General features: G+C 53.1%; 1 protein-coding gene across 1 annotated transcript; it reads left to right on the top strand.

Moving 5' to 3' along the window:
* The first annotated feature begins 7391 nt into the window (after window positions 1–7391).
* Window positions 7392–16563, top strand: tnfsf11 (TNF superfamily member 11). The gene is made up of 4 exons (XM_061823232.1): window positions 7392–7726; window positions 9952–9987; window positions 12343–12469; window positions 14010–16563. The coding sequence occupies exons 1-4, from the start codon at window positions 7538–7540 to the stop codon at window positions 14444–14446; spliced, it is 789 nt and encodes a 262-aa protein (XP_061679216.1). The 5' UTR covers window positions 7392–7537; the 3' UTR covers window positions 14447–16563.
* Window positions 16564–16601: the final 38 nt, after the last annotated feature.

Genomic DNA, 16601 nt, shown 5'->3' with positions numbered 1-16601 from the left:
CAGTCCCGTCCAAAAGTTCAGTTCTGGATTGCTGTATTCAGGAGCCATTCGATAAAACGACAAAAGTTGAGAAGTGCAACTTATATTTCATGGCATTTACATAGGGTTAGGCGGTAAGCTGCCGCCAGCCGCTTTTCTTGTGCGCAAAAGTATCGCAACAGATATTGTTGAATAACGTTTCACAGTCGGTGGCGTAAGCCTTCCTTGCGAGAACTTGACCAGACCAGATTGTCGCATTCCTCATTTTTTCAGTCTTTTCCAGCGACCGGCGGCCAGTGCGGGCTGTAAGTTAGCCGGGATAGGCTAAGGATAAGCGGCTTGGCAAATGCCTCTTTCGCTTTGTCTCGGGTTGGGGTTAGGTTCCTCCCTTCGGGATGGCGTTAAGGTGCGCCGATTGACTTGGGCCGGTCTCAGACCCCTTCCACTTGCCCCGATTGCGTTGATGAAGCTTCTCCCGATGACTTTTTAGACGCATCTGCCACACAAAAAGGATTTCAAGTCTTCCGAATTCAATCGGCCGCTCCCGTCATTGAATAACGATCAGACCGTCACCTCCACCCGTGCTTGACAGCTGAGTTTGCGTATTTTGGATCAAACGCTGAGCCTTTGGCCCTTCGACGACTTTGGTGCAGGTTGGGTCCATCAAACCTTTGGGACTCATCTCTAATTCATTGCAAAATCCAATCCGGCCCTTGGATTTTTTTTTTTTTTTTTTTGTGGTACGGCCCGCGTATTCCTTCTCCGAGTGGCGGATTGTGATAGCTTCACGCCTGCCCGATGGAGGATGGAGGTCGGCGGTCACGTCACCGTCGTCTGTGGGTGTTTCTCGACAGCTCCGGCAACGCGTCTGTCGTCGGCCGCCGTTGTTAGTCTTCTCGGCCGACTTTGAGCTCTTTCTTTTTCAGGACATTCCAAATTGTTGTCTTGGGTTATGGCCCATTTTCTGTCTTGTCTCGGCTTTGAAATAATTTGCGACGCTACCGTCGTCCTCTTTTTTTTTTTTTTTTTTGCTCAAGAGCAAAAAGCAGTTTTGGCAGGTGAAAGCCAAAAGCCAAAAGCAAAAGCAAAAGCAAAAGCAAGCAGCATCTAATATTGAAGCCTTGCACCTGAAAGGCAACACCTGAGCGACCGGAAGCGTCCGTCGGTCACGTTCCAATACGTCGTTTGCTCGCTCGACAAGTGGGTGGCCTCAAACAAAAGCTGCTCTGTTCTCAGTGCTGTGAAACGAAAGGCGGAATGTTCAACTTTGGTCTTTATCTGAAACTCCGACGTCTGGAGTCAACAACAACAACAACAACGGCGGCAACAAACCTTGCCCTTCCAACACTTGCGCGTGTTGTCCTTTCAACACGCAAAAGGAAATGAAGAATGACGAATGCGCTGCTTACGTTCAAGACCGTTTCAGGACCGGGATCCCGGATCATTGAGAAAAGCAACAAAATTCCAGCGTCGTCTGTGGAGAGGCCTCCACGTGTCGTCTGCTCTGAGCTGCATTGGACGCATCCTGGTGGTTCCCCAACACTCGACTCCAGTTTCATGCGCGCGCCGGCAAGGGAATTGGATGACGTCGTAATCTGGCGGGAAGCTTTTTGTGCCTGGGAGGGCGCCAGGGTGCACAGCTGGGTCAACAAAACAGCCGACTGCGTTTCCGTGGGAAACCGCCGTTTGATCGCCGCTCCTGGCTGCCATTCAAAGGCTGCTTTCTGAAACGTGGGCCACGGCGAAGGTGGCGGGGCTCCGGCGGGGTGTGACGTTTCCCCTCGGCCTCACCCAATTTGTCTTTTGAGAAACGTTATCGTTGTTTGGATAGGTTGGAACGGCCGCCGTCCAGCGTGTCAGCGTTCTTATCGGCGTTCTCAATTCGCCAATAGGATGAGCTTTTTGAACCCGCTTTTCTTTGACGTCACCAGAAAGGAGATGACTCAGTTGACTTTTTTGGAAATACCAAATACGTTATCGTTCCTCTCCTCATTTATTCCGCTGTGTCGTTTTCCAGGCGGCAAATGAATGTACATGAGCGCCGCCGAGAAGCCACACAGCAACCCCAAACTGATAGGGAGAGAATTTTTTTGCAGGTTTATTCCAAAAAAGACAAACTGAAATATCACACAGCGAGCTATCAGTATGGCGACACGTTGCTGAGTATTTGGCAGCAGCCCGCTTCGGGGCTAATACGGCCGTTCAGTCTTTGCTGGGAACGAGCCGACAAGTTTTTCACTCCTGGATTCGGGGATCCTCTCCGGTTGGGTCAGGTTGGATGGTGAATGGCGGTCGGCCATTTTCAGGTCCCTCCGGAGGTGCTCGATTGGGTCAAAGTCGGGGCTCGGACTGTGCCATTCGAGAACAGTCACAGAGTGGTTGTGAAGCCACTCGCCGGTTATTTGAGCTGCTTGTCTTGTTGTTTTTTTTTTTTTTTTTGTTCACGGAAAGGTAAACACTATACGACCCTGCTGTGATTAAACGGCTGCACGTGTCCTGTCATCGCTCTGCAAGTTGCGGGGGCGACTTGGACGACTCTTAAAATGTCTTCAATCAACAAGATTCGCAAGTTCGATTGCACGGAGACGTGACGGCTGGCGCTTCGAGTCTAATCCAAGTTGGCCGGGGTCCTTCGGGTGATCCTTTGTTCCCGCATTATTCTGTCGGCGTATACCCGGCCGGCCCTGACACTCGGCGAGACAAATAATAACGTTGGTGTATTTTAGCCGCGGTAACCGTTATTGCTCTTGACGGCGCGTCAGTCGGAAGCGCAAAAGCGCAGAAAGCCTTCGGCCGTCGGGTCGGAAACCACCGCCATGTCAATTCTAGCGCCCGTAGCGCTATCGGGCCATTCTACACGTTCCTCGCACACGCGTCGCGCGGCCGGCCGGAGCTGAGGATGGGCTCGGCCGTCGGAAAGGCCCCGCGCTTCTCGTGTCTTGTCGTCTCGGCTCGCGGTGACATCAGATAGGCGGAGTCCTGGCGTGATGCGTCCCCCGCTGACATCACTTCCCGCCCGACAGCAACAAACGGAGGAGGGGGTGTCAGTTGAGTCAAATCGGCGGAATCCACGATTCCTGTGAGCGGGGCTTTGTGTCGGAGGGGAAAACCGGCTACATCATCTCGGCGGGGCCTTTTGTTTATCTCGCCTGGAAGAAGAAACTCCCCATTGTTTGGCTCCGTGCGCTCTGTCTTTCATCAGCGCTGGCTTCATAGGTGAGACGCTCGACGAATTAGTGAGCCGCGGGGGCCGCCGACCCGTTCCCACTGCTTTCTTCGTCAGTCGCCGTATTGTTTTGGTAAAAGACAACAATCGCCGAGAGGTTGAGGAGATCTGCTGTCAAATAGTTGACGCCGGGAACGCTGCCAGGGTTCGCCCCGGACGAAAGCAAACATCTCGAATTGCCGAATCGAATCGAGACGCAACACACGGCACTCTGGGTCATCGGAAGTGTGACTGGCGGACCTCTTTGACGGCTGCTTGGCCAAAGCTGTCACAAGAAACTTGAAAGAACATTTCTTTTACCCGTGGGGTTGTAAGTACCTTGATCGTCACGTCACGTAAAGGAAGAAGACTCCGAGCCCGAAAGCGTCCTCGGCGGGCCACACGAGGAAAATTGTTATCGATTCAAAGGCACTTGCGCTTTCGAGTCGTGGTCACCGGCCGATCACGTTCGAACGGCCTTCGGGATTGCGAGGCGGACGCGCTGACCGGGACCGTCTGGAAAATGCCGAGGCTACTCAAATATTGCTTTTTAGAAAAGATCATTTTTCGCACGCTTGCTCGGAGATTTTGGACAACTAGCCGAGGCTAACGATGTTCCCGTTTGACCTCGGAAGGCCTGCAGAACCAGTTTAAGAACATTTTGGGTTTTGGACATTTTGCGATGGTAAAAGTGACATTTGACCCCAAACCGTTTCGCATCTATTGACAAATCTGCGATCCTTGCTTTCATTCCTGGACCTTTCAGGGTGTCTGGACTTTTGTCTGTCCAATGCATTCACTAACCTCACTCTGGATCCCCACCAAGCTGCTTGCTTGCAACAATTCCGGAAATTTTTTTTTTTGTTTTTGTTTTGCATAGTCCTTGGCAAACCTTTTCCACTAAAACAATAAAAGTTCTGTAGACGTTGAGATGGTTTCGCAGTCATAAGGACCAAGATAAAAATGAGTCTCAAGATTGATTTGACTGAATACTTTTGATGATGTTGTAGAGTACACACGTATACACACAAGTTGAACGCGTCATTTGAGTGGGAGGCGTTGCTCCGTGTGCTGACGTTGATGGGTTACGTTTCTTCTTCTTCTTCTTCTTCTTCTTCTTCTTTTTTTTTCCCGTTTCATCGGCCCAAAAACATCGTGATTGTGACAAAGCTAGTGAATTTTTTCACGCTAGAGATTTTTGCGTGTTTTTTTTTTTTTTTTCCTTCCCTGCGGTCCACCGAAGGCGAGCGTCATCCGGTTCGATGGCTGCGGGGGATTCCAGGCTTTGTCTTCCTTCACGCACGTTTTCAAACATCTGCCGCTCCCGCCCAAAGTCAGATGGGCCGGACCTCGGTCGGCCCTGAAAGACGTCAGCTTCATCGGGTCGAGGAATGTTCGCCGATAACGTTTGGGTCTCTTGTCTGAGGCGTGAAACGTCCCTCCAAAGCAGTAGCCTTTTGTTTTGTTTTTTTCGTTTCTTTAAACAAATAGAACATGAAGAAGAAGAAGACGAGCGAGCACGGGAGCGTCGGCGTGTTGGATCGGCTCCGCAATCAGTTGCGTTCCTGGTCTGGAAGGGACGTTTGCTCAAAGAATTCACCTGGCTGAGCGCGGACGGCCGTAGCCAGCTCGCCGTGCCGGCGCCTCAGCCGCGACCCCGTCGTTAATGACCTTTTTCAGCCTTCCGTGCCTCAGTTCCTCGTGCGGGTTTTGTGCGACCTTACGACCTCCTTGCTGGCGGTTTGCCCCGTTGACACGTCCCAGCGTTCTCGTGCCGACCGTAGTCTAGTCAAGTCTTGCCTGACCCCGTTCGGCGTTCTGAGCCCGCGATGAGAGCGCCTTCCAAAACGACGTGTCCGGCTTCATCCGAGCCAATCGAGTCTGACGATATTTGCAACCGAGTCTTCTCATTTTGAAAGGCAAACATCTTCAACTCGGCATCAATCCAAAACGGCTTCTTTGTTTGAGTGTGGACCAACAATGCCCGAATTTGTTTGTTTTTGGAATCTGCCTCAACCCAAAATGTATTGAACAACTGGAAGAGGCGCAGGCTACACCCTCCACTCTTGATGTGGGCGTTAATATCGAGAGCGAGAGAGAGGATCGGGATGAATCACGGGTGACGAGGGCGGAAGCGGGCGGGGGCCCGCGACTCCGACGTCACGGCCGACGAAAGGAGAAGCGGCCCAAACAAAAAGCTGGTGAATAATCTGCGCCAAGCCTTTTGTTTTATTTTGATGAGCTCATCGTGGGGGTCGAATCCGGGAGATCCCGCTCGCGGCGTTATTTGCGTGCCTCCCTTTTCCTATTCTTCTGCTGTTTGTTTCCACGGCAACAGCTCAGCGTCAGCGTCCCGGCCTCCGAACTCGAGGAACAACGCGGGCGACCGAATGTGTAACGTGAGAGACGAGAGGAAGCCGGGGAGCGGAGAGGAAGTAGCTCAGGGTGAGCGGATGCGGTCGGCGGGGGAGGGGCGGCCTTCCACTCCGGCGAACGTGACTTTCTCTGAAACCGTTTTGCGGCGCCCGCATCATTTTTGTCCCGCTTTCTGTTTGTAGAGGGAACTTTTTCTTTTTCTTAACCGAGTCGGCCATCAAAGCTTTACGAGAAGGTCGGATTGGACTTCCCTTTTCGTTAGAAATGACAAACGTATCTATCGATTGTGAGTAAAGCCCCACATCCTTTAGGACGGAGTTAAGGACGGATTATTCAGGATGATTTTTCATTGAAAACGTATCCAAAGTAACATCGAACGTGAACCAAAACCACGGCTGATCTCCAAGCCCGCACAAAGCGGTTGAAAACAAAGTCACACTCGTCGAGTTCACCCAAGACGATCGTATCAAAGAAAAGTCCCGAGTCGGGCGAAGTTTGGACAAATGATTTGCTTTGCAGCCAACTTGCGGCCATTCCGTATGCCAGGTTGACCTCCAAAGATGATCTTGACAGTTCGGTTGACGGCGGCTGACGAAGCGACTCACGTTTGCCGACACGCTGCGGCGCCGTTTGAGTCCTCGCAAATGGTCTCTCGCCGAGCAGCGGATATGGACCAGGTTACCGGGTCCGGCCTCGGCCGAGCGTAGGATGTCACGACACCCCCCCCCCCCCCCCCCCCCCGAGGAAAAATACAAATCAGGATGCCTATGAATGAGTTTTCTGTGTGGTCTGATGAAATATTACATGAGGTTTGTTGGTTATAGGCGGGGGCTGGGGGGTGGGGGGTGGGGGGTCTGGAACCTCACTTTGGCGCGCCAGGGTCTTTGCCCAAAATAACTTGTTCCTGGAAAACCCAATCAAAGTCTTTCAAAAAACACGAAGGCAACATGCCGCCGACAAAAGGGACTTTTGTTGCGGAGGCGGGGGCAACCCCTGCAGGGGCGTTGCCCGACGTTTGTTCTCCTCGACTAGTTGGGCATCGCGCGCTTTGAGTTGTTGTTATTTTGGCTACACGTAAGACTGATGGACAGCCTGGGTTGGGTACGAGCAGTTTTTTCTTACTTTAGAAGTATTTGTGCGAATTAGGCGGGGTTTGCTCTTTGTTTTTTATGTTTGGCTGTCTTTTCTCAGAAGGGAGAAATCAATGAAATTGAAAGCCACTTTTTCCAGATAGGACTTTGTGAATTACTAAAAAAAAAAAAAAAAAAAAATTACGAATGAATTCTGTTTATTGGCATCATACAAATTTTATAATAGACTGCTTCAGTGCATACATAAAAGAACAATTAATACATGAAAAGATGAGTACCCCGCCCCCCAACAAAAACCCACTCCGTTTAGAAAATTCCAACTTTTTTTGGGGGTAGAAATAAGTGTGAGAGTGATATTTGCTAAGTAGTCATGGGATTGAAATATAGTTCAGTATTTCTTGTCACATCAATGTATTCCTTAAAAAAAAAAAAAAGCTTGCTGTGTGGTACGGGCCAAATATTTTTTTTTTCCACAGCGTTCCATTTGGTGCCGATTACTCTCAATATCGGATTCGGATTTGGTGCGATGACGTCAGAGGCGGAGAAAGCCTGCCTGTGTGTTGCGCGAGGTCACGTGCTCCTGCGGTCGCGATAAGGTCCGGCGCGCCACCTGCAGCGCGCTCACTCGCTCGGCTCCGTCTGGACTGCGCACTTTGGACTGTGAACTGTTGGACGAGTAGCGGCAGGAGCAGGAGCAGGAGCAGGAGCAGGAGCAGGAGCAGGAGGAGGAGGAGGAGTCGGAGTCGGTCTCAGGACTTATTTGAGTACCGCGCGCCCCGGCCCACTTCAGCCGCCGCTGCAGGCACGCAGGAAGACCGCTTGGATCGAGCGCGTCCAAACCGAGTTCGTTCGTCCGCCCGCCCTCCGCACGCAGCGACCGTGAGCCATGGCGGCCGCCCACGGCGAGTTCAGAGGCTACCTGCGCACGAGCCTGGAAGTGGAAGGCGGCCACCAGCGGCTCCAGGCGGAGCCCTCGCACCGGCCGCTCCTGTTCGGCACGCTGGCGGTCATGGGCCTGCTCCAGCTGGCCTCCAGCGTGGCCATCCTGCTGCACCTGACGGGTTATCTGCAGGAGGTAAGAACCGAGCCGTACCCCGCCGCTGCTTTTTCTCGTCATTTATTTTGGAAACCCCCCACCCCCCCCACAACCCTTTATGTGCTCGCTGAAAACAAGACTGAAAAGTTTGCGCAAAGACGCGGGGGATGGAGACACTTCGGCCGGCCGACTGCGAACTTTTTGCTGTGTTTTTCCTTTCAATCCTCCCCCAGACCCGCAACCTTATTCGTGATGCAGCGCAAACGACTTGGCGAAATGTTCCGACTTGCCGAGCGCTAAAAATCCAAATCGCCCCCCGCCCTTCCCTTCACGTTGTCCCTCCATTTGGCTTTTTTGGGGGGGCCTTTGGTGGTGTCGTTTGTATTTTCCCACATTTGAGCTGCGTCAGGCTTCGCCTGGAAAGACTTTCTGCTGCGCTCCCGCTCTGCAAATGTTTATGGAATGAAAAGTCTTCACGTGGTCTTCTGCATAAACACTGCTGATCGAGTGCCTTGCCAAAAACTCACTCCAACTTCTGGCAGGTTTTGTTGTTGTTGTTGTTTTTTTTTTTTTTGCACACGGCTGCCAATTGCGTCTTTTGGGGCCGGCGGGAGGAAATCGGCCTACCCGGAGAAAAGCCACTCGGGCTGGCACGGGGAAAACCGGGATTTGAACCCCAGTCCTCACAACTGCGAGGCAGTCGTCCACCGTGTCACTTTTACAAATTAGGATTTATTCTCCCCCCCCCCCCCCGCCCCCCAGGATCAGAGTCGCGAGTCCTTTTACGTTTTTATTTGATTTTATTTTTCACCCCAGGGAGCAGTGGCAAAGATCAGGAGAGTTTTGACCTCAAAACAATCAAAGCTTTCCACCTTCCCTACCGTTGTCCTGCTCCGATATTCACCTTCTGTTTTTTCGTTTTTACCCCCCCCCCCCGCCCGCATCACGAAAGCGTTGGCCTCACGGTTCAACCCCGTTTGGAGTTTGCGTGTTCTCCGGGTGGGTTTTCCCTGCTTTCCTCCCAAATCCCCAAAACATGCACCATTAATTGGACACGAAATTTGTGCCGATGGCGGCGATGGGAATCGTGGAAGCTTTAGTTGACATCTTTGCTCGTTTCAGCAAAAATTTGTATCAGCCTGGAGGCAAAAGAGCCCGTTCGCCCGTTTTGCCCATTTGGACCGCGGTCCTCGGTCTTGCCGTACGAGCGTGGCTCCAGCTCCTTCTGTTAGACCCGGTCTTGCGTCCGCGGCCCGCTCTCGACAACGAAGAAGGCAAAAATCTTTGGGACTCGCCACCCCCTTGCGCTTGACCTTTGACCTGTGACACCGTTGTCTGGTAATTTCATCGCGAAACTTTCCAAAAGTTCCGCGTTTGGCTGCGTGACAACTGTTGCCCATCACCAGCGCTGTAGGACTGGCCACTCCGTTAGTCGTGCCTTAGTGTTGACGTGCTTCACGATATTTGGCCAGTAAAGAAGATTGTGACGAGCGGGCTTATCTCCGCTTTGAATGAAGGCCCGTTCTCCTCTTTGAGCTGCTCGTTTATACAGCGGTCATAATAATAATAAGAAGAATAATAATAATAAGAAGAAGAGCGGTTGTGGAAATGGCGGTCCTGTCCCTTTAAGTGTGACAACAGCTCAGTCTGCAGAAAGTTGCCTCGAGCACTCGAGCGAGCGCTCGAGGCTGTCGGGTTCACGACCTCCTGCTAACCACAAAATGGAAGTTTGGGGGAGGACATCTGACATCCTTATTAAAGAAATATGAGTCCAGTTATTCACACTTGAACCGAGGGTACTTTGTTTTTCTAAACCCGCCGCGGGTCGCCGGGCGGAGGCCAGACAACGGCGACGCCCTCGACGGTCTCGGAATGCCTTCCGTAGTCGGACTCTCCCTCGAGGAAGAGGCCCGAAGTTCTCTTGGCAAACAAACCGCTCGCTCGCGTGACTCAGGGGAAAAAACGCAGTCTGGCGCCGGACCATCACCCGCCGTCAACACCTGCGCCGCTTTCCCGGAGATCTCGGAGGCCGCTGCAGGAATTGGACTTATTGTAAACAGGCCCCAAAGTCTCGTTGACTTGCTCGCGTACGAAGAACCGAGCGAGCTCCCCGTCGCGTTGACGCACGGAGTCAACTTTGGAAAATACGCAGATGCAGCCGGCCTGGAAAGGAGAATCCCGTCCGGTGTCCCAAAAGCTTGCCTGAGCTGTTGCGACCGCACACTGACCTCTGACCTCTGCCCTCTCTTCCGCTTCGTCTCCAGGTGGACCTGACCACTGCGCCGCGACGCCCCATGGAGGTGAGTGCAATTCCACGTATTTCCTCGGCGTCTGCGTATCCTGATTGTCGCGCGAGCGCTCGGCGAACGGCCGACGGAGTCCATTTAAAATGGACGTCGATCTAGCGGCGCCGGGCAGGCGCGCCTTAACCGGTCTTGACGCGATCAGGGTGTAAATGGCCAGATGGCGAGGTCGAGTCGCCGTCGAGCCGTTCCGCTTTCCCGCCGGCATCGTGCGTGCCGAGAACGCCGCCGATGTCTAAAAAAGGGGACGAATGAATTTCAACAGTTAGCGGCCACGATTAGCACGTTAGCGATGACATCCGTCCGCCCGTTATCGGAGCTGCTTGTCCTCAGTGCGGTCGCGGGAGCGCCGGAGCCCATCTTGGCTATCGACCGGTCGCCGGCCAATCGTCGACAACCATTCGGCTCGCTCGCGCGTATTTCGGGAGCTGTACGTGACTGTGTCTTAAAAAAAATGGCTTCCGGATGCTCCTTGGCCATTTGTCATTTTATAAATTGTATTTCTTTTTTTTTTTGGGGGGGGGGTCGGAGGCTGAAATTTTGCACCGGCCTGTTTTCCAAGTCGACTTTGCCAATTCCTCAGCCCTCCAATGCAAGGTCAGTGCTTCCGCTTGCCAAATTTTTCAGTGAGAAGTTGCCCCGCCATTTTGGATGGCGCCGGCCCTGCAGCAGCTCAGACAAGACGCGGACTTGCTAAGCACCAGGCTACCGTGCTGCCTGATCCTGGATCCTGTTTTTGCGTTTTGCTCGCAATCCTGCAAGCTGACAGCGTGAAAACTGGCACTGAGCAGCAGGAGGTGGGAAGGACTGACTGACTGAATGATCGATCGATCGATCGATGAATTGACAGCCCCCCGTCACCCAACTGCGCAGCGCCCGCTTGATGAGAACGACGGTGGCCACGTTGGGAATTTGTCTCGTGTTTGTGTTGGTTTCCGGCGGTGCTGCCGCATCCGTCGGAATTGTTTCCCGTTTGACGTCTTTCGGCTCAAGTTTCAGTTGACTTTGTCCGTCGGGCAAAGCCAAGACCTGCCTCAGGGGACCTTCTTTTCCTAACCGTGGAACCCTTTTGGAGCTTTGCAATTCAATGCGACGACGGTAAGTTTTAGCTTGGCGCCCCCCCCAGGAGGGCTAGCCAACGTACGGCCGGGCCGCTTCCCGCCACAGGAAGACTCGCTAGCGAAGCGCAAATGCGCGCGACGAGCTGGAAGTCGAGCGATCGCCGGTGAAGGCGAAGCTCCCGAGGGAGCGCGTGCCGTCACGTCCGCCCGGTACCAGCGAGCTCCACGGTCCGGCCTCTCCGGTTCGGCTTCCGGAACTTTCCTGCCCGGACGGGCCCACCCTCGTCCCAAAGACGACTTTGACGCCGGCCGAAGTGAGCTACGGTAGGGTTCGCTGAACCCAAAACGTCGAGTTTCCTGGACGGCTTTGACTGACTCATCACGCAAAGATTTTTGGGGAGGGAGCCGCTTGGTTCTTCGTTTTGCCAAATGTTTGAAGACGCGGAGAAGGAACATTCCACATGCACGTACACGCCCACGCATGCTGCGCTCGTTGGCTCGCGGTCAAAAATTGTTCTCGGCTCACTGTAGGATCATCCAAATAAAGGGGATTGCTCCATCCCAATCTTCACTGGAGTCGGTATTCCGGAAGTACGGCAGCCGGCTTCTTCCCGGCCGCTCCGGCCCGGGAGCCGTTTTGGTCTCGGGAGGCCCGTCCGGAATGTAGCAAGAAATTTGCCTCTTTGTTTACTTTACGTAGCGTGAAGCTCTTTGCTCAAGTGTGTTGTTGTTGTATCGCTGTAAAAGTACATTTTGGTTTCGGTTCTTGGCGAGATGGCGACGCGCTCTCTCGCCCTGTCGCGGATTCCTGCTCGCTCGCTCGCTCGGATTTTTCTTCTCTTCCTCCCGCATTCTTCAAAATCTTCACTTCGAGAGGCCCGAAGGGTTGTTTGTACGTGCCCCGCGACGGGCCGGCAGACCGTCAAAGGCGCCCGCACGACAGGCGGCGCTTGGCGCTGTCAGAGACTGCTTGAGCTGAAATTTCCACTCGTAGGACTTTTCAGCAGCTTGTTCATGCATCGGGCCCGAAACCGCCACATCGCCGGCCGGTTTTTCTCCTTCTCGGCGTGCCGAAGAGCAGCGACGAGACCGAGGCCGGGGCGGGAACGTTGTTGCTTTGTGACGGCAACTGTTTACTCGCTTGGAAACGGCGTTTGGACCGAATCAGACGGCGTTTGCGCCGCCGTCAAGCGCTTGACGATGATTTGGAATGACAGCATTTTGCGGCTTTATTACTGGCGTTTCGGGTCCGTTTTCAAATTGCTGTCGTCTGGTCCACTCCTTGCGGTAGGAAGTGCAGACGGAGCCGGTGCTGAACGCGCTGAGGGACACCAGGAAGAACCGACGCTTCAAGAACCACAAGGAGAACCCGCCCTCGGCCCACCTGCCCATCAAGGTGCATCAAGCCTTTGCCAAGCGTGAGTCCGTCCTCTTTGTGTCGTTTGGGATTTCGTCCCTTTTCGCTCGTGCTCGATGAGATGCGTCACAACTCATTCGTTCTTCTTCTTAAAAAAACAAAACAAAACAAAAACAAATCCGCTTATACGGACTTGCGTGCACGTTTTCCTTCTCAAGTGGACTTTCTGCAAGTCTGCTTTGTTTGTTGAGTCGGTGATTATTGCGACCAAACCTTTTTTTTTTGGGGGGGGGGGCTTATGTGCCAGCTCTTCTTCCGATTGATTGATTTTGTTTTTTTTTTTTACATATGGAAGACAAACTGTGAACGACGTGAGCTTCCGGTCGTTTTCTGCTTTGGCATTAAGAACCGCGAAGTCGCTCACGGTCATTTTAATATTTAGTGTTTTCGTGACTTTTAGCCCAGCCAGCCCCCCCGAGCGCAGGATATTTGCCCAGGAGATGGGAAGCGGGGGAATCGGGCCCGACGGCGGCGGCGTGTTTGGATGTGACGAGACGGAACGCCCGCATTTGACCTCTGCTAAGGTTTTCAATACGTGCTCGATAGTCAACTGTTTGCTGTTGCGGCTCCTGTAAAACTGCTTTCATCCGCCTTTGGAAGAGTTCTGCTTCAGTTCTCAGGATAACTGATGTGCGATGACCTCGGGGGGGTTTTTTTGTTTGTTTGTTTTTTTGACGCCCGTCGTCCTCGTGGCACGAGCCCCGCCCCCTTTGATTGCAGGCCACGTGTTCCAGATCCATCAGCAAAAGGCCCAAATCCGCTAAACATACGTGCGGGTGCAAAAGCTTCATTTTTGCGAGGTTGAGCCTTTCAGAGCGTGAAACTCATATTACGCAGACGCAATACATACACGGAAGTATTTCACAATTTGTGGTCTGTATAAATGAAATGATGGGCCAATAATTCAATGATTTATGAAGATTTCAGACGCACAAATTGGAGTCCGAGGCGGTGAAGCAATTTCATACTCTGGACCACATCCAGAGAGTTGCACAAATAATGGAAGGACGCAAACAGTACCAAAATGTCCGTGTGTGTGTGGCCTTCGTCGGATCTAACAAAGCGTTTCACCGCCACTTCCATGCCGCTGATAAATCAAGCCAGAGAGCTGACCTACGTCAACATATTTGTCGTCATCTTTTCCTTTGGGCTGGTCCCGTCGGGGGGGGGGGGGGGGGGGTCGCTACGACGCATCATCTTCGTCCACGTGGAAATGAGGATAAGCGACACGCGTGGCTTTCATCAGAGAGATAAAGAAGGGGCGAAAATGAACTGCGCGTATTTGAGCCGTCTCGCTTTTGCAGATGACACCATTTTATTCTCCTAAGATGGCGACCGCGTCCCGGGCCGCATCTTTTTTTTGCTGTGGACTTGATTGAAACCCGCGAAGGTGGCCCGGCGGGCTTTCCGGAGGGCTTCTTCTTCTTCTTCTTCTTATCTCGTCCATCAACGCGTCGGACTAGTTAGTCCTAGCTTCCGGTCGCGAAAAGCGGGACGGAGGTCCAGCGGATCCGGCCTAAACCTGTGACTTTCCATTGCAGCCGGCGAACCCAACGCCATCACCATCGACTGGGACGAGGCGCACGGGTACCGTCACCGCATGGACTACCGCAGGGGCAAATTGCTGGTGGTCAAGTCGGGCTTCTACTACGTCTACGCCAAAACCTGCTTCCGCTACTACGAGTACCCCGGGGACGGCGGCCAAGGCGGCGGGACCTCGGTGGACGTGAGCAACACGCAACTCATCCAGTACGTCTACCACGAGAGCATCAAGCAGAACAGCAAAGAGGACCTGCTGATGAAGACGGGCAGCACCATGCGCTGGGACAACTCCAGCTACAACATGTACTGCGCCCAGCAGGGCCGAGGCCTCTGGCTGGAGCAGGGGGACGCCTTGTACGTCAGCGTCTCCAACGCGTGGATGCTGGACCCCGACGGAGTGGGCACGTACTTCGGGGCCATTAAGTTGGGGAACTGAAAAGGACCCCCGAGCGGACCCGCCCGACTCGCTCCCCTCTCCTTTTTTTCCAAATTGTTATTCTCTGAGATCGCATTTGACTTTGACTTTGTTTTAGGCACTGACATGACATTAAAAAGGCGCCACTGAGGAACTGTTGGCGACGAAGCGCCGCCGTCACGGAAGCGGAAGCAGTTCCTCAGCCGCGGCTGTCCACGTTTTCCGCAAAAACATTTTTTACGTTCACGACGACGCGATTCCGTTTAGTTCTTGGGGTGCGGCCTTCGCTCCACCCGACTCGCTCGATTGCCGCAGGAGGCGCGGTCACGTATTTGCGCGTCGGTAGCCAAAGTTTCGGCGTGAGCAAAATCCGCACTGCAAAGAGGAGTTTATGGCGGCTTTGCCGAGAGCCTCTGAGCTGCGCGACGGTGGGTGGCGCTCGCTGTGACGACGACAATTCGCGTTGAGCGGCTCAGGCCGCCTTTCGAGGGGCTTGACGGCAGTTCCGACGATGCGTAATTGTGCTCTCTCGTTTTGCGGCCGGAAAAACTAGACCGGAATGAACTGAAAAAGACACGACGGACGGGCGGAGTCCGGCCGATTCGCTGTCCGGAGCCTTCCTGGGCGTTTTAATAACGTGTCAAACGTCAGAATAGCGCAAGTATCGGGAATGACCCGAGGCTAGACCCCGCCCCTGTATGGCCCGGGCCGATGCGGATTTCGTGAATGTGATTGGACGTCGCCGGCCAAGTGGCTTGTGGATGTGTGTGGGGGAGGGAGAAAATGAGTGTTCAAGAAGGGAGCGCTTTGATTCCATGGCGTATTTTCACCACCGTGAGGCGCACTTAAAAAGGCTTGACTTGCACCCACTTCCAAAATCTGAGTTGAAACGTTGTCGTGCGATGAACTAGGACCCAGCACGTCGATAAGAGCGCCAGGATGCGTGCTCGCTAACATTTGGCGGCGGTGACGAGGCGGCGGGGAATTTTTGTAAGCGGAAGAACGAGCTTACATTTCCCTCCCGCACTTGTACGCAAGTCAGCAGTCACATGGAAACGAAAATGATCACAGCAAACTTTCGGCCTCCCGGCGACGCTCCAGTCTTGTATTGCAGCGTATCAAACGTCAATGATTTCTCCAAACATTGATTTCTCATTTGCCAGTTATGCTCTCGTGCCATCGTTTTCCTTCTTGCGTTTGTGCTGGGCAAGCTTTCAAATGGAAAGCAGCAAAAGTTCCCGGCGGCTTTGGGAGCGCCGCAGTATCTTTTAAGACGTGTTAAGGTTGTGAAAACACCTTCCAGGTAAAATGGATTTCATTGAGTCAAACAAACCAAAGTCACCATTGAAGCAGGGCGCCGTCTATACAGCTTTAAGGACCCCAGCGGAAAAGGTTCCTTCCTGACTTGTGAGAGGAACGTACGCTTGCGCGAGTTCAGAAGGTGCCGGCGGCGCTAAGCCACTTGGAAAGAGGGGGCCCATTCGGGGGGGTTAAAAGGCCACCTTTTGACGGGGGTTGCCGTAATCCGCTTCGGATGCGACGGATCAGAGTCCCCGAGGTGGAAAAAGGCCCCGCAAATCCGACGGGAGTTTCTGAACGAACGCGCAAGTAAAAAGTTTGACGATAAGCGCCGGCAAGTTAGTCGGAAGCCCCAGCCGACGGGCTCGAATCCTCCGGGACTTGAAATTTGCGACCTTTTCCACCGCACGGGGACGCTCGGCGTTGCCGCGGGCCACGAAAAAAACAACAACGATGCAGATAGCGGGACTGTCTGCTCTTGAACGCCGTTCAAAGACTTTTTCAAAGGGGGGGCGACCAAATTGACTTTGGTTTGTCTTTAACTTATTTTTTGGTTTTCATTTGGCTCGCCGTCGAGGTAAATGCGCCAACTATTTATTTATTAGTTACAGTAATCCAGTACGGAGGCGGCTCATTGCTAAAGTGGCCTTTTCGACAAAGTCGTGTGTCTTTGAAGTCTGCGCGGCACTCGGAAAATCGTAGGCATGCTTTCTGTTGACAAAAACACGAGTTCTGTATTTATCAGGGATGAGAATTTTCCGACTTTTTCCAGACCAAAATGACCATTCTCGAGATAAGCGTAAATCTGTTGAGAAAAAAAAAAAAAAAAATTTTTGGGGGGGGGGTGGGGGGTGTGGGGGGGGTATCGTGCGCCTGC

Source organism: Syngnathoides biaculeatus, chromosome 6 (genome assembly GCF_019802595.1).
Source record: "Syngnathoides biaculeatus isolate LvHL_M chromosome 6, ASM1980259v1, whole genome shotgun sequence".
Taxonomy (NCBI): domain Eukaryota; kingdom Metazoa; phylum Chordata; class Actinopteri; order Syngnathiformes; family Syngnathidae; genus Syngnathoides; species Syngnathoides biaculeatus.
The sequence above is the reverse complement of the archived record's forward strand: the minus strand, read 5'-3'. Positions and strand labels throughout refer to the sequence as shown.